At 44.1% G+C, this 23,742-nt stretch overlaps 2 protein-coding genes across 2 annotated transcripts in view; both read left to right on the top strand.

Moving 5' to 3' along the window:
• The window catches only part of SPSB4 (splA/ryanodine receptor domain and SOCS box containing 4), a 302,205-nt gene that overhangs the window by 149,569 nt on the left and 128,894 nt on the right, over window positions 1-23,742 (top strand). The gene's annotated exons all lie outside the window — the stretch shown is intronic.
• LOC146351328 (uncharacterized) lies at window positions 16,569-22,196 on the top strand. The gene is made up of 2 exons (XM_084845685.1): window positions 16,569-17,719; window positions 22,166-22,196. The coding sequence occupies exons 1-2, from the start codon at window positions 16,575-16,577 to the stop codon at window positions 22,194-22,196; spliced, it is 1,176 nt and encodes a 391-aa protein (XP_084701811.1). The 5' UTR covers window positions 16,569-16,574.

Here is a 23,742-nt window from a genome sequence, read left to right as displayed (position 1 = left end):
TAATGGAAGACTCGGATACGGGGAGAAGGAGGGGGCAAAAGAAGGGGGGAAAGAAAGCGCATGTAAAGGGGGTCCATCATGATCCTGCATTTAAAACAGAAGCAGAAAGCCCCATTTTAAATGCAGGATTTTAGGCTGGTGTAGAGATGCCGTAAGTGTAGTAATAGCTGAGCAACCTCAGTCCATGAATAGTTGCAGAAGGCGGCTGCTGTACCAGTGCCTGCAGTTTGAAACTAGTTTGGATGGACCAGTGATCAGGTTTGTGAGCAAGCAGAGAAAATTCCAAGGGGCCTAGGGCACATCATATTTTTTTATCCATGACAAATTCAGGACAAATTTTTCTGCAGGATAGAGGAAGCACTATAGCTAAAAATGTAAAAAGACTAATTACTCATATTGGTAAGAGTGACAGATCAGGGTACCTGAATGTATTAAATGACAGGAAATTTTCTGCTACATTTGCTTCAGTTTTTCTTTTTCTTTTTTGCAGTCGTTGGTGGAAATTGGATTACTTATAGTAGAATTGCTTGCCTTTTGCCTGTTTAAGTTTAAGATGGGATATTTGCAAGAGGAAAAAACTCCGTAATACTATTCTTGCAAATGAACCTTTCCCTCTGTTCATAATGAGTAGTTCAGGCTAATCTGTTGGTCGGTGGTAATGACGTGAATGTTGTATTAATGGCTCTGATAGACAAGATTACCTTCCTCATAGACATTTGACCTGGAAAGAACTGCTGGGGCCTTCCATCATTCAGTCATGATGTGCACTGGAATATCTGAAAAAGCATTGCAAACCATTACACGCCACCCTTCCCTTATTCCATGCTGACCGAGTTGCAAACCAGTCAGCATTATTCTCCCTGGAGGCGAAAGCCAAGGTGGTAAAACTGGTTAATTAACAAAGGCACATCAAGAAGCAAAATGGACAATTTGGACATTTGCCAGTGCCACCTGTACATGTTTTCCAGAACCTACATGCTATCTTTGATGGAAGAATCAAATCAGTACTCAAAATAGGATTTTTTTTAAAAAAGGATTTTTTTGGCAGAAAACAAGAGTGGAAGAGGAATAAAGCAAAATACTCCAGGGGAGGGGGGAACACACTACAAAAATACATCTGATTCAACTCATAATACACACAAGACCATTTTTTTAAAGATAAAGAGAAATATTTAAAACTGACAGAAGGTCAGTTTAAATTAACCAGTTTGTTGTGGCATGAGGTTTTCTAGGCAAAATTGTATTTTATTGTATGAATTAATTTATTATATACCAGCCTAAGCACATTTTTGGAAATAGCTTAGGGACAAAGCACATATGCTGCTAAGGCTATTATGCTTAAGGGCACAATCCTTTGAAGATAGTCGCTAGCCTCCGAACTTGGAGGCTGGCGACAATCCTATGCAGGATGGCTGGAGCATGGAAGGGGTCCTCTCCTCTGTGCTCTGGCTGCCCTGCATTTAGGTACGCAATTTTGTGCGTCTAGCTGGGGACATTGGAGCGGGAGAGGGGAGGCTCTGCAGCGCATAGGAAGCCTTGTAAAGAGGCTTCTGCGGTCTCCTCCCCTCCCTGCCCCTAAGACCACCCCCTTTTCACCCTCTCCACACTCTGTTTGTGAGCACGAGAAGCAGCCAACGTGGAGAGAACCATGCTGGCTGGGGGGGCAGGGTAGGGAGCGCTGTTCCCAGAAACTGAAAAATCCTATGGCCCTCCAGACAGTGTTCAATGGCCATAGGATTGCTCTCCCCATGTGTCATTTTCAGTTGCGTGAATCTTAAAAAAAAAAAGCAGGTATGACACCTCCCCTCCCCAAATCAGGATCAGCACCTCAGAGCAAGGGGGTAACCCTTTTCTCCCATGCCAAATAGCAGCTTCGGTAAGAGGCCATTTTTATCAGGATCAGAGTGCAAGATGGAACAGTTAACCCCCACTGCCCTCTGCATTCTATGCTTCTGATCCTAATCAGGGTCCTCTCCTGCCTGCTTCTCAATGTTTAAAAAAAGACCACACAACTTCAAGTCACACATTTAGCATCTAGTGTAGTTTAGCCTCTGCATACTCCATTCACCACATGCGAAAGTGCACGGCATGTTCAGCCTTGACATGCTAATTTGGAATTGTGACTTGTTGGCCATAACTTCCAAGTAAATATGCTTGTTTATTATTTATTAGTTATTTATTTGATTTGTACGCTGATCTTTCTGCCAAGAAAAATGGCAGTCAAGGCAGCTTACAATCATAAATAAAACTTGATAAAATTATAATAAAACAAATTTATCAACACACAATTAAAAACACAACAATAAAAACATGTTGAATAAAAACAACATCTAACCCAACAGACTTGATTACATGCCAAAGTTTAGGACTGAGGTGTATCCTTATTCAAAGGAAAATCACTATTTAAATTTAAAAAAAAGGCTTTACATCTATTTTATACAGAAGCACTGGAGTGCTTTCTCTTTGAACTTTTTTTCCTGAGAACTTAGAGGATATTGAACAGACAGATTTCCATCATTAGGGTTTTTCTAAAGCAAAAAAAGATGTTGTAAGTCATTTAGCCCCACATTTTTTGGCTACTGTAATATACATGTGTATGTGTATGTATATATATATATATATATATGTATGTGTATGCATGTGTGTGTGCGTGTGTGTGTGTGTGTGTGTATATATATATATATATATATTCTTTCAAATATTAGGATTGATGCTGTGCTATGAGAAAGTGGCACTCCTAACATTTGCAAGAAATATGTACATATATGTTATAGCCAGTTAAACAACCTTTTTGGGCCATTGGCACTACCAAAAAATGGCTGTCATGGGAGGCATGACAAAGGACAAGTAATCTGCTCAAAAGATTGAGTAGAAGGCATTGGTAGAGCTGAGCCTCAACACACTAAGGGCGCAATCCTATCGGGATAGGCGGGTGCCTACCCAATGCAGGGCAGGAGAAGTGCAGTGGGGATTGTCCCCTCAGTGCATTTGTGGCTAGACAGACAATTTCAGCTGTCTAGCTGCAGGAAGGTGGAGCAGAGGAAGCGGTTGCTGGACAACACATAGGATGTGTTGTACCAGCATTTCCACCTTCCCCGCCCCAGAACATCCCCCAGAACATCCAATTTTCACCACTCCACACTCCTCTTCCAAGTGTGGAGTGCGGGGCTGTTCCGATCTGCCTGTGAGGCAGTGTGGGGGGTGGGGAAGGTCAGTTCTCAGGGAACCGACATATTCTATGACCATCTAGCCACTGACTCGTGGCCACAGGATTGCTCTCTAAAGAACTCATTTGAACCCACAGTTTTCAGCACCAACAGAAACCTATTTCACAGCAAAATGTGTTATTTTACTTTTTTAGTGGCAGTTATAGGACACGTTAGTGGGCACCAAGCAAGTGTCCAGAGGTGCATTTGTCTCCATGGGCACCACATTGCTTACCTCTGCATTACAGAAACATAGCAAAGAAAATGGAGGGGTGTATGTGAGACAGTATAATTTTATACAAACAAAATTGATGATCTCTGGTTCCTAAGGTATGCTTACCTGGAAGTAAGGCTGCAATCCTAATCACACTTACTAGGAAGTAAACCTCATTGAACAAAGTGGGACTCACTTCTAATTAAACATGTACATTGCACTGTAAATCCCACTGATCTCAATGCAACTTGTTTCGAAATACATATTTATAGGCCCTGGTGGCTACATGAAATTCACATACATATATTTGCCTTATTCCTGTAACTGATATTTGTTGTTGTTGTTGTTGTTCAGTCGTTCAGTCGTGTCCGACTCTTCGTGACCCCATGGACCATAGCACGCCAGGCCTTCCTGTCCTGCGCTCTCTCCCGGAGCGTGCTCAAGTTCATATTCATTGCATCCATGATGCTATCTAGCCATCTCATCCTCTGCCGTCCCCTTCTCCTTTTGCCTTCAGTCTTTCCCAGCATCAGGGTCTTTTCCAGGGAGTTTTCTCTTCGCATTAGGTGGCCAAAATATTGGAGCTTCAGCTTCATTATCTGTCCTTCCAATGAGCACTCAGGGTTGATTTCCTTTAGGATGGACTGATTTGACCTCCTTGCAGTCCAGGGCACTCGTAAGAGTCTTCTCCAGCACCACAGTTCGAAAGCATCGATTCTTCGGCGCTCAGCCTTCCTTATAGTCCAGCTCTCACAGCCATACATTACTACTGGGAAAACCATAGCTTTGATTAGACGGACCTTTGTCGGCAAGGTGATGTCTCTGCTTCTTACTATGCTGTCTAGGTTGGCCATAGCTTTCCTCCCAAGGAGCAAGCGTCTTTTAATTTCATGGCTACAGTCACCGTCTGTGGTGATCTTGGAGCCCAAGAAAGTAAAATCTGTCACTGCTTCCATTTCTTCCCCTTCTATATGCCAGGAAGTGATAGGGCCAGATGACATGATCTTAGTTTTTTTAATGTTGAGTTTCAAACCAGCTTTTGCACTCTCCTCTTTCACCCTCAACAAGAGGCTCTTGAGATCCTCTTCGCTTTCTGCCATTAGGGTGGTATCGTCTGCATATCGGAGGTTGTTGATAATTCTCCCGGCAATCTTAATTCCGACCTCTGATTCATCCAACCCGGCATTTCTCATGATGTACTCTGCATATAAGTTAAATAAGCAGGGTGACAATATGCAGCCTTGTCGTACTCCTTTCCCAATTTTGAACCAATCGGTTGTTCCATGTCTGGTTCTTACTGTTGCTTCTTGACCCTCGTACAGGTTTCTCAGGAGACAGGTAAGGTGGTCTGGTACTCCCATCACTTTAAGAATTTGCCACAGTTTGTTGTGATCCACACAATCAAAGGCTTTAGCGTAGTCAATGAAGCAGAAATAGACGTTTTTCTGGAATTCTCTTGCTTTCTCCATGATGCAGCGAATGTTGGCGATTTGATCTCTAGTTCCTCTGCCTCTTCGAAACCCAGCTTGTACTTCCGGTAGTTCTCGGTTCGCATACTGCTGAAGCCTAGCTTGTAGGATTTTGAGCATCACCTTGCTGGCATGTGAAATGAGCGCAATGGTGCGGTAGTTTGAACACTCTTTGGCGTTGCCCTTCTTTGGAATTGGAATGTAAACTGACCTTTTCCAGTCTTGTGGCCACTGTTGAGTGTTCCAGATTTGTTGGCATATTGAATGCAGCACTTTAACAGCATCATCTTTTAGGATTTTAAATAGCTCGGCTGGAATACTGTCACCTCCGCTAGCTTTGTTGTTACTAATGCTTCCTAAGGCCCACTTGACTTCACTCTCTAGGATGTCCGGCTCAAGTTCAGTGACCGCACTATCATGGCTATCAGGGACATTCAGATCTTTCCTGTATAGTTCTTCTGTGTATTCTTGCCACCTCTTCTTAATCTCATCTGCTTCTCTTAGGTCCCTGCCTTCTTTGTCCTTTATCATGCCCGTCTTTGCACAAAACGTTCCCTTGAGATCTCCAATTTTCTTGAAGAGATCTCTAGTCTTTCCCATTCTGTTGTTTTCCTCGATTTCTTTGCATTGTTCATTTAAGAAGGCCTTCTTGTCTCTCCTTGCTATTCTCTGGAACTCTGCATTCAGTTGGGTATATCTTCCCCTTTCTCCCTTGCTTTTCGTTTCCCTTCTTTCGTGAGCTATTTGTAAAGCCTCATCAGACAGCCACTTGGCTTTCTTGCATTTCTTTTTCTTTGGGACGGATTTCGTTGCTGCCTCCTGAACAATGTTACGGACCTCCGTCCATAGTTCCTCAGGCACTCTGTCTATCAGGTCTAATCCCTGAAATCTATTCCTCACCTCCACTGTATATTCATCAGGGATATGATTTAGGTCATACCTGAACGGTTTAGTGGTTTTCCCGACGTTCTTCAATTTAAGCCGAAATTTTGCAAGAAGCAGCTCATGATCTGAGCCACAGTCAGCTCCAGGTCTTGTTTTTACTGACTGTATGGAGCTTCTCCATCTTTGGCTGCAAAGGACATAATCAATCTGATTTCGATATTGACCATCTGGTGACGTCCATGTGTAGAGTCGCCTCTTGTGCTGTTGGAAAAGAGTGTTTGCTATGATCAGCATGTTCTCTTGGCAAAACTCTATTAGCTTTTGTCCTGCTTCATTTTGTACACCAAGGCCATGCCTGCCTGTTATCCCGGTGATTTCTTGACTTCCTACTTTAGCATTCCAATCCCCTATGATGAAGAGGACATCTTTTTTTGGTGTTAGTTCTAGAAGGTGTTGTAGGTCTTCATAGAACCGATCAACCTCAGCTTCTTCGGCCTCAGTGGTTGGGGCATAGACTTGAATTACTGTGATGTTGAATGGTTTGCCTTGGATTCGTACTGAGATCATTCTATCATTTTTAAGATTGTACCCCAGTACTGCTTTTCCCACCCTTTTGTTGACTATGAGTGCTACTCCATTTCTTCTAAGGGATTCTTGGCCACAATAGTAGATATGATGGTCACCTGAATTAAATTCGCCCATGCCTGTCCATTTTAGTTCGCTGATTCCCAAGATGTCGATGTTCAATCTTGCCATCTCATGTTTGACCACCTCCAGCTTACCTTGATTCATTGATCTGACATTCCATGTTCCTAAACAATATTGTTCTTTACAGCATCGGATTTTCTTTTCACCGCCAGACACATCCACAGCTGAGTGTCCTTTCGGGTTTGGCCCAGCTGCTTCACTCTTTCTGGCGCTACTTGGAAATACCCTCTGCTCTTCCCCAGTAGCATATTGGACACCTTCCGACCTGAGGGGCTCATCTTCCGGCGTCATATCTTTTAGCCTTGTGATACGTTCCATGGGGTTTTCTTGGCAAGAATACTGGAGTGGGTTGCCATTTCCTTCTCCAGTGGACCACATTTTGTCAGAACTCTCTGCCATGACCTGTCTGTCTTGGGTGGCCCTGCATGGCACAGCTTATGGCTTCACTGAGTTACGCAAGCCCCTTCGCCACAACAAGGCAGTGATCCATGAAGGGGAACTGATATTTAGATTAATATAAAAATACGGTTGTTCTGCTTTACTATAGTCTCAGGTGGCAAATTTGCTCTAGTGATATAGTTTAAATCTGTGAGTTAATACAGTGAATGATTTCCATGGACGCTGTTGTAGTGTAGACACAGTTAATGCATGAATGATCAATCTAACCTACAACCCAAGGCATGAATGGTCTTTTGATCACTTCCAGTCTTGTGATTCCATTATTCTATCATGATTCCCCATATTAGTCACCAAATCCTATGAAGCCCTACTCCTCTGGATCAATCTGATAATTGGTTTCACATTCTACTAAGCAGAGAATGCAAGATTTGGCATCCAGCTTTTATGGTTAAGTTTCCGCAAAATGTCAGATTGCAAGTTTACTTATGCAGAACAGGTTGACTTTTCTTTAATTTAGAGTGGGTTAAAAATAATCCTGCTGGTTTTAAGGACTGATTAGAAAACAAGAAAATTCAGCACAAAGATGCATGGAGGAAATGCCACCCACTCAAGTATAAAGCGTAGGGTTGTACGAAACCCCCTTACCTGGAGTCCACGGGAGGTCTGCGGGGGGGGAGGCCCTCCGTCCCTCCCCCTGGAATCCTCGACAGGGGGAGGCGATCCGGTCCTCCCCCCCAGAATCCTGCCCAGCCGGCTCTGCTGCGGCTCTGCGGAGCAGCCGGCCAGGGCCATCCGCAGCCAGAGTTCTGGCCGCGGACGGGCTTCCGTGGAGGCAAATGGTGGCTGCTGTAGCGGCCGCCATTTGCATCCAGCGAAGCTGCCATGATAGGCTACGTAAGTATTTACGTAGCCTATCACGGCAAGCAAAACAAACAAACAAACAAAAAACAGCATATGCAAATGGCAGCGGCTACAGCAGCCGCCATTTGCGTTCCCTATTTTTCGCCGTTTTATCCTACGTAAATATTTACGTAGGCTATTATGGCGAAAAAAAGGGAACGCAAGTGGCGTAGTGGGTGCTATTTGCGTTCCTTCCCCCCCCCCGCCACCGTAATAGGTTACGTAAATATTTACATAAGATAAAACAGCAGAAAAAAAGGAACACAAATGGTGCCCACTATGCTATTTGCGTTCCCCCTTTTTTTCACCGTAATAGCCTATGTAAATATTTACGTAGGATAAAACGGCGAAAAATAGGGAACACAAATGGCAGCCACCGTGGCTGCCACCATTTGCGTATGCTGTTGTTTTTTTTTTTTTTGTTTTGCTTGCTGTGATAGGCTATGTAAGTATTTACGTAGCCTACCACGGCTATGAAGAAGAAGCGAATGGCAGCTGCAGGGCGGCTGCCATTTGCAAGTCAACGCGGACTGCACCAGGTAAGTGCTCCATTTCGCATGCCTTTGGTGGGTTGGGGGCTCCGGTCCACGCACCTTTCGTGGGTTGGGGGGGGCAGGGGCTTCGTTCTGCCACGGATTTCGGGGGGCCGAATGCACTGGCATTCGGCTTCACCGAGATCCGTGGCGGAATTCTCCGCCATGCCTAATAAAGCGTCAAAAGAAATATTGCAATGGGTTGGAAGCATTTGGGTAACTCCAGAGAAAAGGCATAACTTCTTTAGTTCAGGAAACAGAGGGCTGATTCATGTGATTGAACCATTTTCTAACGTAGTGCAACCATTATGTTTTCACTGTTTTGAAGGATGTTGGCATAATGATTGGCATTATGAAAGTGTTTACATCAAGAATGGAACTCATTATCTTTTGGTCAAAGGTTTTCCAGGATTTTAATTAATACATCTATACCCCATTTTTCCAATTAATTGTCCAAGGCTGCTCACATTAAAATATTAATTTTAACCATAACCATAAAATAACCATAGTGATTTTAAAAAACCAAGAAAATACCATATACAACAATAAACACCAATGTTTCCACAGATGGCTTGCCCCAACAAAAAAGACCATCACTAATAGCCATCCATCTAACCTCTGAAGGTGGGTTTTTCCTTCTCCCCCACACTCCGACACCACCCCCTCCTCCACAGGTGCCCAAACCAGGAGAAAATAAATAAATAAATGAATAAATGTGTCCAGAGCTGCTATGATGCACCAAAAGGGTCCAAGTTAGGATGTTTGCAAGCTAGGTTTGACCATTTTGATGCTCCGTAGAAACCTCACAGCTCTGAAAGGTAATTTTGACTTTTTGGCACTGCATAGCAGCTCCAGAGAATAGGTATACATAGTGTGTTCTCACAATGGAGGGATGTAAACAGCAGGAATCCCCCCCCTCCCAATAATCTTTTGAATTTGTTCATAAACGATCTGGAGTTAGGGGTGAGCAGTGAGATGACCAAGTTTGCTGATGATACCAAATTATTTAGCGTGGTTAGAACAAAAAGTAAAGCTGCCTGCATCCCTCACTTGCATCCTTTTGCTACCAATAGATAGCAGTTCTGCTCGTGTGCCATTCTAGCCCTGAAGACACTGTGTCTTTAGTGTCAACAGAGATGGGCCTCCTGGACACCATCCTATACTCCATTGTATTTGATGTATATCAGTTATGAAGCTGATATACATGCCAACAGCTGTGAAGGAAAAAAAACACAAACAAAAAAATTTAAAGAAACAAAGTAAGCCAATCAATAAAAATAACACATTTCCTGATCAGGGGAACAAATGACCCAATAAATTTTTTTTTAAAAAATAAAAAAAATCACCAACCAACCAACAAAAACCATGCAAGCCCAATGGATATTAATGAAATATAATTTATTAACCTATTTTCATTCCCAGCCCCATGAAGAGCTTCCACTGCCCAATGTGCTCTTTGATCCAAGTGAGGATACTTCCTCCTTGTCCCAAGTGATGATTAGGCTGGCCAGGAAATGTGTCTATAGTGGCACTATTACCAACCCTCACACCAAATTTTCCCAAGACCATGGGATAAACACTGAGTTTCACGGGACATCAGGCAATACAGGTCTGAAGCTTTCCAATGATCCCAGGCCCACGCTTCTCCTTCCACCCCTCAAAATCCTTGCCCTCGTATGTTGTTGGTGGAGAGCTGGGGATCTCTCTCAAGTATTTACTGCTGCAAATACCATAAGCAAGAGGAGCGAGGCACCTAAAAAAAGAGAAAGAACAAGGGAATGGGCATGTCTGAAACAGATGCTTGAAACTAGCAAAGTGGTGCTTGAAATACAATCACAGTTTCAACCTCCTGCCCCACCACCCCTGCCCCACAGGTATAAAATTCAGGGAAGGTATACTAAGTATTCACTTTTAAATGTATTTTTCTGGCATGGCAGAAAACTTTCTATTAAAACAACCTAATATCTCAATAACCCTATTCTTTAAAGTGTAACATTTTCCATTCCAGTACAATAACCAATTTAAAGAAAAAGATTGACAGCTGTGTTGTTGTAATACTTGGGAGTTATAAACCACAAGCATATTTTAAGTGCGCACACATTTGTTACCAAGGGTTCAAAAATACCCATTACTAAATGTCTGACTATGTGTAAAGAAATTTCAATGACTTAAATGACAAATGGCAAAAATTTGACGGAGAACTTCCCATATTGCAAGTGGATTTCAGCCTTTTGGTAAGTTTCTTGGTGTCCACAGAGAATAGATAGCATACAGAATAGCTGAATGACTTTTCCATATTTTTCAGGATTACTTAACCATCTGAAGAATTATAGGTATTTTTAATATATATCAGTTATATTTGCTAGTTCCTTTAAAAAGAACTTAAAAAACTAACCACTTAATACTGTGCTTGTTTACTCAGAAGTAAGCCCTGCTGAATTCAATCAGCCTAACTCCCAAATGAGTGTTCATACCATTGCAGCTTTAAGTTCAGTGAATTTACTTCTGAGTGAACAAGAATAGGATCGGATTGCACAGCTGCAGGACTTTGCACACTGACATAGACATAAACCCATTCAACAAAGTAGGATTTTCTTCCAAGTAATTATGCACACTCTTGCTCTAGAAAACTAGCAACACTGTAGAGGCTGTCTAATTTTAAAAGAGCGTATTTAACAAAAGGAAAATACAGAAATAGGAAGGGGAGGAGAATGAAACTTTAGATGCATAAAGTTCTTTTAAATGTATACATCCCAGGCTGCTTTTTTTTTAAACACACATTCAGTATGAGACATGCTTAAGTCCCAGGGACATGGGATTTCACCTTCTTTTCTATGAGTAGGAGAACATTTTTCACATCCAGTAGTGAATCTCTGTGCGTGCACAAGACGATCTTTATAGAACAGAACAAGAAGCCACTGGAGACATTACTTTAAATGTGTGTCTAACAGCGACATCTTTTTTTTTTCATTTTTACTCTAGAGTAGGTGCAGCCCCCCCCCCCAAGAACAGGACCCTAACATGGGGGTAGGGCAGGTAGGAGGCTTTTAAGATCTGTATTTCCCCCTCTTGCTGTATTTTTGGCCCTGAGAGTCCAAAGCTAAGTACAGGATTGCAGCTGTTAAGTCAATTTTTTGGTTTTGTTTTTTTATGATGAATACTTTGTAGGCTTGAAGATAAATGGCAACAAATACTTTTAAATGGTTTACAATTACTGTTTCATCTAAGGGTACAAATTCTGACTTACACAGATACTATTGGCATATACCAACATAATAGTATCTGGAATCAATTTTAATTAGTGAAGAGGTTATTTGACATGGAGCTCTTCTGTTCATTAATAAGGCAAACCTTCCAAAAAAACACAAGACATACATAATTTGTGTGATTGTCAAGTCTTCTCTTCTCTTCTACGGCTCCATCCCAATCTTTTTTTCTTATCCCTGATGTCCTCCAGGATCTTGTATGTATGGATCTTGTATTCTCCCTCTCTAGCACTCTTCAAATATTACTCATGTGAAGGGGGAATCGTGATTAGTGGGGAGAAGGGACATGCTGTTGGCCCTGTCCCCAGTATCATCCATCCACACATTACTGTGGTTGTGTGCAGTGAAAAATCCTTTGCGCAAGAACCTGCTCACACGTAGGCTTCTGCATGATTGAGACACTGGAGCAATCTGGAATCCTGATCATGTGAAAGGCTACATACGAGCAGCTGCTTGCACAAAGGTCCCCCCCCCCACCGCAAAGCACTCTGCTACTTGGGCTGTTAGTAGGTGGAATGGGTCCAAGAATGCATCTGTGTTCCTCGTGTGATCTCCCTTCACATGAGTAATGTGTGAAGGAGGCTTCTATGTCTTTTCATTCACATCCCTCTTTAAAATTTACCTTTTCCAATAAGCCTTTGGCTTAACTCTTGAATTTACCCTCAGTTAATAACCCCTTTTATAACTAAACCGAAGTAAGGGACATGTGCTTTGTTTTGTTTTGTTTTGCTTATGAAGCTTTGTAAAGTTCCATGAACATAGTTTTATGATGTATGTCACCCCGAGAGCTTTGGCTATAAGGTGACTCACAAACTGAATAAATGAAATAATACATAAGTAAAACAAAACACAGTAACACCAATAATATAACCAACTTCATTTAAAACAAAGAGAATTTGAAAGCAGCAACAACAATTTTAAAAATAATTTTAAAAGGAGAGATTTATGGAACTATATTAATAATGAAATATTTCATATTCTGATATTTAGTCTTTGAACCAAATTACATTGGTTTTGTCTCTTTCCCACCATAATTTTGAATAACTAATTATATTTTCTGCCATCTTCTGGCTGGCTTTGGAAAGTATTGTATCTACCTCCTATACACTGCAAATAGTGAGCTCTTTTGACAGTAACTTTTAAGACTCTTGTTTTCAGTCTTTCCTTGAGCCAAAATCTTTGGGTTGGTTCCAGGGAATCCATGAACAGAGTTCCACTCACAGAAAGAGGTGAGGAGAAGAGGCCATTTTCATTCATTCCCCCTCTGACCCCTACAACCCCAGAAAATCTGCTCTGGAGAGTTGGAGAACCCATAACAGTGTGGGAGAAGTGTCAGGTGGCTGCAGGGAGAATTAGTGAAAGCCATCTGCCATCTGCATTCCATGAGAGGTAGCCTCCACTGGATCATTAGCCCTTCCTTCCATGAAGGAAAGGAGCTCTTCCATTTATGGAAGGACTACTCAAGATCCAAGTCTTAACTTTTTCTATAAAGTAAAAGTTCTCTGTTGGAAGAAAGAACAGAAGCTAGTGTGAGCATTCATGGAAGATGTGTTCATAATGGATTTGCCATCAAATTTGGGAATTATGTGCATGACCTTTTACAGATGACTGAATTTGAATGTGTCATCCTTGTACAAGTTTGATCCAACAGTATTTAGTAATTTGGCCACAATCTATTACTTCTGCATCTCATTATTACATGTGATACGTTCAACATCTTATACAGCTCCACTCTCTTGCTGAAGCATAAATAAACACTGAGACACAAGTATGCCAGCCCATAGTAAAAACGTAAGAAGAGCCATGCTGGATCTGACCAAAGGCTTATCTAGTCCAGTATTCTGTTCCAGTGGTGGCCAACTAGCTTACTATGAGAAACGCACAAGCAAGACGTGAGTGCAACAGCAGCCTCCTGATCATAATCCCTAGCAACTGGTGTTGAGAGGCATACTGCTTGTGATACTGGAGGTAATGTATTGCCATCATGACAATAGCCATTAATAACTTGTTTTCAAGCAAATGTTTCTGTGGATTATGGTGGGGGTGGGGGTGAGAAGAATCACACCTGAATATGTAATTTTTTATTTATTTACTACATTTATATATTTCTTTCATAATGGAACTCAAGGCAGCTCACATGGGAATCCCAGGTGGCCTTTTATCTAAGGAGAAGTCCCTTCCCCCACTTCCAGCTTGTGTGGCCATGAGGAGGATTTGGGGGGGCGGCAGAGATGGGTGAAAGCCATTGGCGTTCTAAGGTGGCACCACTGAGGGGGGCGCTTACCAGTCAACTTAGGTTGCGGGGGCCTCTCGCCCTCTTCAAAACGCAGTTCTTTCTCCCCCACCCTGTATGTAGTGAGGGCAATGCTGGTCATCTTTTGGGGGTCTGAGTAGGAATTTTTGGCTCATCATCAGATTGGACTTGGCTATGTGTCTTTTTGCCTACTTCACACTGTAAGTAGGATTGGGAGTTGTTTTCAGGTTGTTTTGGTCTGATTAAATGCTTAGGTGATTTGGTCACATTTGCTAAATAGGCATCTTGGGTGGGGAACAGGGTTGGTGAGCATTCGGAGGCACCATTTCTTTTGACTGGTAATGCCTGAGGCTTCCAGCTCAGGGTTTTGCAGCCTCTGTTGGAAGATAAGGATTACCTTTGAGGCCAACTCTCCTCACCCACTCAGAGCTTTGCGGCTTGGGGTGGTGGTGGTGACAGAGAACAGCCTCCTGTCCCAAGAATTGGGTACTCTTGTATGGTGGTGATCAAGGACACCACACTACAGGCATCGGATACCTTGCCTGATATAATGCCAGGTAGTCACTGGCTTTGAGAAGTTGCCCACTTAGGTTTCCTTATGCAGATCTGATCAGTGTTAATAAATGTGGCCCATGTTTTATACCAACTGTTTGTGTCTCGTCTCTTTATTTTCCTCCCTCCTTTCACCTGCAAATATTTACCAGCACTCCAGGGGTGTGACCTCCAGTGGGTTCCAAGCAGGAAACAGGCTTCTGGACCCTCAGAAGTTGCCCACTCCTGATCTATGTACTGACCAAACCCAGACTGGCTTAGTTTCAGCAAGCTGACTGCATCATGGGTCCTGCTTAGACCATGCCCAAGAACCATGCCTTGAAATATAACCTTGAACACTAATTCCAGCATCTGTGTACAAACAACTGCCAAACAGCAGCCTTGAAAGCAAAAAAAAAATATTGGAGGAAGTGCCACTCAGAGAATGAATAATTGAATCTCAAAACAGTGGATAATGGATTCAGTGGGGAAAGAAATCTTTGAAGACCAGTGTCCAAATCTTGAGCTATTAAACTGGTCTTGGACTCTATGGCATCCCTTGGAGTTAAATAGCAAATGATTGAGTGGATTTTCACTGAAATGCTGTAGCATTCAGCATACACATTTAGCAACCAGGATTGTGTATTAAATAAGACATTCATTCAGAAAACCTCCTTCCAGCATAGTAACAGGCAGCCTTACTTTAGAAGTCACAGAGACTAAAGCCCCGTTTACATTTATATGTGCCATATCTCAGTGCTTTCTTCTAGTGTAGAGATGGGGAAGGGGTTGTTTATTTATTGTTTATTGTAGATTTATCTGCCCTCTACATATAATAAAATATCCAAGTGGTGAATCATTAAAAGGGGAGTAATAATGATCAAAATACAGAATTAAAACGTTTAAAATCAAATTGTGCCAATGTTGTTGGACTACAACTCCTATCAGCCCTAGCTAGGATAGCCAACAGTGAGGAGCTATGGGCATAGCAGTCCAACATCTGGAGGTCCACACTTTCCCCATTCCTGATCCAGTGTGTTTAGCTTTGGGCTGGATTTCAGCCCAGGTACTGGGAATTCATATGCACTGTCCAGTCCCTTGCTGCTGCCCAGCTCATTTAATGCATGACTTCAAGCTCTGCTTCATTTTCTGGGATTAATTAATGGAGATTTGCTGCTTTGCATTGAATTATGGACATTGTCATATTTTGTTTTAAATTGCATGGAAATGCCTGTGGACTAACACTTTGGAGGCCACTCAAAACAGATAAACATTGCATTCCTCATAAAACCATCTCCTTTGTTCCTTACATTTTAAAAATACTTTAAAATAAATATATATATACAAATCTCACATGACCTCATGATAGAAAAACATTTGGGGAACTTATTTCCTGCTTATTTTAAGTTCAAGCACATTGTTGAAGTATAATAAAAATCACTCATAGAACTGACAGTATTATTACAGTTTTTTTCCTTCCCTCCTTCCACGGTAGATGGTTTTCCCCACCATATCAAACAGCGAAAGCAAGTTTTCACCATTCAAATAACAATTGATTTTTATTTTTTGTTTTTTTAAATATATTATACTTGGGGGCAAACAACAGGGGAAAGCTGTTGCCTTCTTGCTCTCCTTGTAGGCTTCTGGGAAGTGTGTATTGGCATTTGCTAATTTCTAACAGGAATAAGGAAATATCAGGATACCAATATATTTCATTCATTCATTCATTCATTCATTCATTCTTTGCATTTATATCCTGCCTTTTTTCCCTCTCGGTGAATGGTAAGACAGCTGCCATCCAGGACTTATCCTGGATGAGCATGCCGGCCTGGCATGTATTACAGAGACCTGGTTGGATGAAGCTGGGGGTGTTAATCCATCTCAGCTTTGTCCCCCAGGGTTTTCTGTAGTACAGCAGGCTAGACCTGTGGAGCGGGGTGGAGTTGCAGTGGTCTATCGTGATACTATCCCCCTCACCAGGTGCTCTGGACTACAGTCTACTGGGTTTGAGTGTTTTTACTTAAAAGTGGGTGCTCGAGACAGAATAGGGATTCTGTTGGTGTACCGCCCACTGTGCTGCCCATCAGTCTCCCTTCCTGAGCTAGCCGGGGTGATCTCGGTGGCGGTGATGGAGTCCCCTTGGCTTGTTCTGCTGGGAGACTTCAACATCCATGCTGAGGCTGCCCTGTTGGGAGTGGCTCAGGACTTCATGTCCTCCATGAAGACCATGGGTCTGTCCCAAGTGGTTTCTGGCCCCACTCATATAGCAGGTCACACTCTAGACCTAGTTTTCTATGGTGATCTGGGTGTGGAGGAACTTTCTGTTGTTCCATTGTCATGGACAGATCACTACCTAGTGGGGTTTAGTCTCACTGGAACTCAGTGCCTCCGCAGGGGTGGGGGACTGATTAAGCTGGTCCGCCCCACGAGGTTGATAGATCCAGATGGTTTCCTGACGGCTCTTGGGGATTTTCCTGCTGACTCGGCAGGCGATTCTGTCGAAGCCCTGGCTGATCTCTGGAATAGGGAAATGGCTAGGGCGGTGGACACAATCGCTCCTGAGTGTCCCCTCTCACGCAGTGGAGCCAAATCAGCACCCTGGTACTCTAGGGAACTGGCGGCGATGAAGCGAATGAGATGGAGACTGGAGCGACGTTGGCGGAAAACTCGGAACAAGTCCAATCGAACACAGCCTAGAGCTTATTTGAAAGCCTACTCCATGGCAGTGAGGGAAGCAACGAAGTCTTTCTTTTCTGCCACCATTGCATCTGCAGGGAGCCGGCCAGTGGAGCTGTTTCGAGTGGCCAGGGGCCTTCTACATCCTCGCCCATGTGATAAAAATTCTGACCACTCGACAGCCCACTGTGAACAATTTGCTCAGCACTTTGCTGATAAAATCGCTCGGATATGTTCTGACTTGGATGCTGTAGTTGATGCAGATCCTGTGGATGTCGCTTTGGCTCCTGCTTGTTCAGTGTTGATGGATTCTTTTCAATTTGTGCAGCCCAAGGATGTGGACAGGATCCTTGGAGTGGTGAGAGCCACCACATGTATGCTGGATCCTTGCCCCTCCTGGCTTATTAAAGAAGCCAGAGGAGGACTGGCTGAGTGGATAACAGGAGAGGTTAATGCCTCTTTGGAACAAGGTATTGTTCCATTATGCTTAAAAGAGGCGGTTGTGAGACCTCTGTTGAAGCAGCCTTCCCTGAATTCTACCATACTAGATAACTATCGTCCAGTCTCTAACGTACCATTTTTGGGCAAGGTATTAGAGTGTGTGATGACCTCCCAGCTCCAGGTGTTCCTGGATGAAACCGATTATCTTGATCCATTTCCATCTGGTTTCAGATCTGGGTATGGGATGGGGACTAGGGGTGTACGAACCCCACTCACCAGTCCACCAAGGGGTCCACAAAGGGGGGGAGGTGATCTGTTCCTCCCCCCGGAATCCTCCACGGCCAGTTCCGCTCCACGGCGAGTCTGCGGCCACCGGCCAGGTCCGCCCACAGCCGTGATAGGCTACATAAAGATTTACATAGCCTATCACGAAAAGAGCAGGGACGCAAATGGCGTCCGCTACGCCAGACACCATTTGCATCCACAGACTGGCAGCGGATGGCTGTGGACTCAGTGGACGGACACGGACCTGGCTGGCAGAAGGTAGGGCAAACTTCGTGGGGTGGCAGATGGGGGCTGGTCCTTTCCGCCACGGACTCCAGGGGGGCAGACTCTAAAGAATCCGGCCTCATTGGAGTCCATGGCAGAATTCACCTTGGTGGATGACCTATGCTGGGAACTGGGAGGGGGAACTTTGGTCACCTTGGTGGATGACCTATGCTGGGAACTGGACAGGGGGAGTGTGTCCCTGTTAGTTCTGCTGGACCTCTCAGCGGCATTCGATACCATCAACCATGGTATTCTTCTGGGACACCTCGCTGGGATGGGACTTGGAGGTACTGTTTTACAGTGGCTCCGTTCCTTCCTAGCAGGGCGAACTCAGGTGGTGGTGTTGGGGGATGCCTGTTCGTCTCTGTGGCCGTTAGCTTGCAGGGTCCCTCAGGGTTTTGTTCTGTCCCCCATGCTATTTAATATCTACATGAAACCACTGGGAGAGGTGTTCCAGAGTTTTGGAGTTCGGTGCCACCAATATGCTGATGACACCCAGCTCTATTACTCCTTTCCACCAAGGAAGCTGTTTCTGTCCTTAACCAGTGTTTGGCATCAGTAATGGACTGGATGAGGGAGAACAAATTGAAACTTAATCCAGACAAGACAGAGGTGCTCCTGGTCAGTCGAAAGGCAGATCAGGGAATAGGGATTCAGCCTTCAGTGCTTTTGCACAGTTAAAACTAGTGCACCAACTGCGCCCATTCCTGGAGATGTCTGATCTGGCCACGGTGACACATGCCTTAGTTACATCCCGTTTGGATTACTGCAACGCGCTTGACGTGGGGCTGCCTATGAAGAGTATTCGGAAACTGCAGTTAGTTCAAAGAGCTGCTGCCAGACTGTTGACTGGGGCTGGTTACAGCAGGAATGTTGGAGAATTCCGCCACGGACTCCCGTGAGGCCATGTTCTTTAATCTGTGGCAGAATGGGGCAATCCCCCCTGCCACCCCACAGAATCCCCCCGGGGATTCCTACCTGGCAGGAATTCCTGCCTCCCTGGCAGCGGCTCCGGCAGCGGCTGTAGCGGTGGTGGCAGCTCCAGGTCATCTTCCGGGCTGCTGCAGCCACAAATGGCGTCCTGCGTAGGGGACGCCATTTGCGTCCCTATGCTAGGCCGTGATACACTATGTATATATTTACGTAGGCTATCACGGCTAAAGCGGGGATGCAAATGGCGCCCGCTACGCCATTTGCGGCCCTGCTTTTGCCGTGATAGGCTACATAAGTATTTACGTAGCCTATCACAGACTAGCATAGGGACGCAAATGGTGTCCCCTACACAGGACATCATTTGCAGCTGCAGCAGCCCGGCAGCGGATGGAGGTCCTGCTGCAAATCGGCCCGGCCGGCGGCTCCGTGGGCTGGCCGTGGAGTGGAGCCAGTTGGGCAAGATTCCGGGGGGGGGAGGACTGGATCACCTCCACCCCTATCAAGGATTCCGGGGGGAAGTCCGGATCACCTCCCCCCTGCATAACCCAGCGGAGCCAGGTAAGTGGGGTTTTGTACACCCCTAGGTTACAGGGAGCATATAACTCCCTTGTTAAAACAACTTCACTGTTTCCAGGCACAATTAAAAGTGCTGGCTATGACCTATAAAGCCCTATACATCTCCGGTCCAGGTTATCTGAAAGACTGTATCCTCCCTTATGAACCTGCCCGTGTTCTGAGATCTTCAGGGGAGGCCCTTCTCTCAGTCCCACCACTGTCACTGGCATGTTTGGTGGGTACCTGGGAGAAGGCCTTCTCAGTGGCTGCCCCACAGCTGCGGAACACTCTTCCCAGGGAGGCTAGGATGGCTCCCTCCTTGATGTGTTTCCGGAGGCAGACTAAAACATTCTTGTTCCAGCAGGCCTTTGGGACATAGTTGGCACCTGGGGGTAAGCTGCTAAAATGTTGTTTTAAAATGCTGTTTTAATGTTTTAATATAATTTTAATTATATTGTTTAATTTATTTTTTAACTTTTGTATAATTTCATATGTTTTAATTTTTGTAAGCCTTCTTGTGTCCCAGTACTGAGAAAAAGGCGGGGTATAAATAAATATAATAATAATAAATAATAATAATCTTGCAAAGAACCCAAGATGGCTTACATTATCCTCCTCCTCTCCATTTTATCCTCACAACAACAACCCTGTGAGGTAGGTTGAGCTGAGAGTCTACAACTGGCCCAAAGTCACCCAGTGAACTTCCATGGCTGAGTGGGGACTAGAACCCAGATCTCCCGACTCCCACTCTAGCACTCTAGCCACCACACCACACTGGCTCTTCTTTAGCATCACAACAACCCTGTGAAGCAGTTTAGGCTGAGAGAGGATGACTGGCCAAATTCCCACAGCGAGCTTTATGACTGAGTAGAATTTGTATCTAGGTCTCCCCAGTTCTAGTCCAATGCTCTGCCTTCTATACCACACAAATCTCCCCTGCTGTATTTATACAGTTCCAGTAAGCTATCTTTCCATAAATGCCAGAAGGGTATTTTCTATATCCAAACTCAGATGTGATATTATAGTAATTTTACACAGATATATGACATGCCAAACATTTTGAAGCAATTCTTTCCAAGAGGGTCTATTTCTATTTTTCTGTATTTAGCCGCAAGCATTTTTGCTGCTGATAGCATATTTCAGATGTAATTGCAAACCTACTGGTTTCTGTTTCTTGTATGGGTCTAGTAACTGCTGTCCAATAGTTATGTATAATTTCACATCCTCACCATATATGCACAAGATTGGCTTCATCTGTTTGGCATCTCCAGAATCTAGAAGCTATCCTTTAGTACTTATAGGTGTGTATTATAACTGAAAGATAACTGTATAGATGTTTTCCTTGATTGCTACATTTGGGTTGCAATCTACGCACACTTTCCAGGGAGTATGTCCCAGTGGATGTACTGGGAATTATTTCTAAGTAGACACGTGAGTGCACAGTTATAATCTCCAGTTCATCTTTGATATATGAGTTTGGAAATAGTTCTCCCATTTAAATCTCCCATTTTGTCCTGTATTTGTCTTGCATTCAGATAACATTTCCATCAGAAGACTATAAATCTTTGACAGAGATCCATTACATAGTTTAAGTTAATCAATAAACGTATCAATTCTGTTAATTCTCGTTATATTATAATTTCTTTGAACTTTCATTCCTGGTCCCCTGACTTCGGGACACTGAAAAAATAAGTAATTTCTCCTTGCAATCTTTTTTTTGTTGTTGAAAATATAACATTGTACATCAAAAATGAATTTTTATTAAACACATCATAGAATTTGTTAGCATTTTTCTAATTTTTCTGTGTGTGTGCGTGCGTGTGTGTGGCGGTGGCGGGGGGACACACTCACAAATAAACTATCTCAGGGCCAGCCCTCTTACTGGGTAGAGTGAGATGGCCAGCAGAGACAGCTGATTTGGGGTGTCTTGAAAGGACAGCCATTTTTTAGTTATGGCCAGGAGCAATCCTATGGCCGCTAGTCAGTGGCTAGATGGCTATAGTATATGTGGTTTTCCAGGAACCAACCTCGGAGCCCGCACTCCAAGGTCGGTTCCCAGAGAACCTCCCCCCCCCCCCGGCAGCACGGAATGGCCCCATGCTCCATGCTTGGAAGAGGAGCATGGAGCAGCCAAAATGGGGCATTCTGGGCGGCATTCCAGGGTGGGGAAGGTGGAAATGCTGGTATGACACATCCAGTGTGTCATCTGGCAGCCTCCTCCCCCACTCCGCCTTCCTGCAGGTAGACAGACGAAATGGTCTGTCTAGCTGCAAATGCAGGGCAGGAGAAGCACAGAGGGAATGAATCCCTCCGTGCTTCTCCTGCCCTGCATTGGATAGGTGGTTACCTCCAAGTTCGGAGGTGGCCACCTATCCCCATAGGAATGCGCCCTAAATTAATTATAATTGTATTTTTACTGCCAGGGGAGAGGAGAGATGCTTCAGAAAATGGGCTAACAAATGTTTCTGCTTATTCTGAAAACAGCAGAAAAGATCCTTCTCTTTCTCCCATTTATAGGCAGACCTATAATCCTTTTCTGCTCCATTCCCTACTTACCTACTCTCAGGTAGGCTGTTTCCAAACACATTAAAAAGCCAAAACTTTAAATCTAGCAGCTATGTCTTTTTCTCCCTATTTTTACTCTAGAGTAGATGCAGAGCCTCTGATCCTGATCTGAAAATCCCGCTGCCCCCCCCACTAGTGTCCCAATCTGGATTAAGGCCCCTGTATCTACTATAGAGTAAAAATGGACAAACAATTTAGCTGCTAGACATAGATGTAAAGTAATGTCTGTTCTTGCCCTTTACTCACTGGCTGGAAGAGTGTTTCTAGCCTCAGGACCTTTAGGCCCAGTTGCCATGATCACTGCAGTCCACCAGTGGGTGGTGGCACGTGCCGGCCACTGTTGTGAATATTCAACCCCCAGTAGGGGGTTGCCATGGCTTGTTTTGTCATCCCAACCTGGTTCACACAATCACCACAGCCCACCATGGCTTAAATTACGATAAGCTGCAGCACCTGCAGATGCCAAATTCCCTATTAAAGCCCTGGCCATGGCTTGCTGTGTCATCTGAACCCAGGCAGCGGGGGTTGTTTGAGGTTTTAAACAACCATCAAATAACCCATCGAGTTGAATCCGATTGGCAGCTTGTGCACACGTCCAACTGTGCTGGCCCTGGTCCACATGTGGCTGCAATGTAGTGCTTCCAGGGGACTTCCTAAGATGACTGAAAATGCTCATTTCTGGAAGGGGCAGGCCACACCCCCAGAAGCACTACATTGCTTTCAGTAGGGGTGGTGTACAGACCGGGGCTAGTGGGGCTGGGCGCGCATGCAAAGCCCCAGTAGGATCCAACCCATAGTCTGTTGTAGGGCTATTTGAGGGTTGTTTAACCCTTAAACAACCCCTGCCACCCAGGATCGTAGGACATGACAAACACCTGCAACCCCTGTTGGGGGTTGACTATTCAAAATGGCTGCCTGCATGTGCTGCAACCCAATGTGGCTGTTCTTCCCATGGTTTATTTCAGTCAGTGCCCCAGTTCCTTTATCCTCTTAGGAACATAGAAAGCTGTCTTATATTAAGTCATACCATTGGTCTAACTAGCCCAGTTGACTGGCAGTGGCTCTCCAAGGTTTCAGGCAAAATTCTTTTCTAGCCCTACTTGGAAATGCTGGGGATTGAACTTGAGTCCTTCTGCATGCAAAGCAAGTGCTCTGCCTCTGACCTACAGCCCCTTCCTATGACCCCTCTTCTTCCAGCTGTGATCCAATTCCTGTCTCAGTGTAGTGGGGTTACCCACCCCACCCCACCCCGGTGCAACTCCCACACTTCAAAGTTGCTATTTCTTGCCACAGAATATTGTTTATGGTAATTTACCAAAGAGATAGGGGATACCAAGTGTCAGAACTTTTCTTTCTTTCTCCCAGATGTTCATAATCATTGTCTGAGATATGATACTTTTGTTCTTCACCAGTGTTATTTTCTTTATCTGAGAAAAATCCAATCTCTTAATGGAATAGCCATTATCTTGTTGCTTCCACCACTGTCAAATTGCTGTCAATGCAGTTATTTGATTTATATCGGTCATTAATTTGAATTAACAGCCTGAAATAAAGGAGCCAAATATTGTGTCAGCCTTATATTGTTTATACTCTGAGCCCAAATAATTAAACATACAGGGATATACAGTTTATAGAAAGCAGTCTAAGATCAACTTCCA

This window comes from Heloderma suspectum, chromosome 3, assembly GCF_057233095.1.
Source record: "Heloderma suspectum isolate Gila_16-S chromosome 3, 16-S_ref, whole genome shotgun sequence".
NCBI classification, from domain to species: Eukaryota; Metazoa; Chordata; class Lepidosauria; order Squamata; family Helodermatidae; genus Heloderma; species Heloderma suspectum.
The sequence above is the reverse complement of the archived record's forward strand: the minus strand, read 5'-3'. Positions and strand labels throughout refer to the sequence as shown.

What these genes read in the sequence shown, in the direction of transcription:
- LOC146351328 (XM_084845685.1), top strand. Translation starts at nt 16,575, where the DNA reads ATGTCCTCCATGAAGACCATGGGTCTGTCCCAAGTGGTTTCTGGCCCC. An exon ending in CCATCTGGTTTCAGATCTGG is followed by an intron (nt 17,720 to 22,165) that starts GTATGGGATGGG and finishes TTTTTACTCTAG; the next exon opens with AGTAGATGCAGAGCCTCTGA.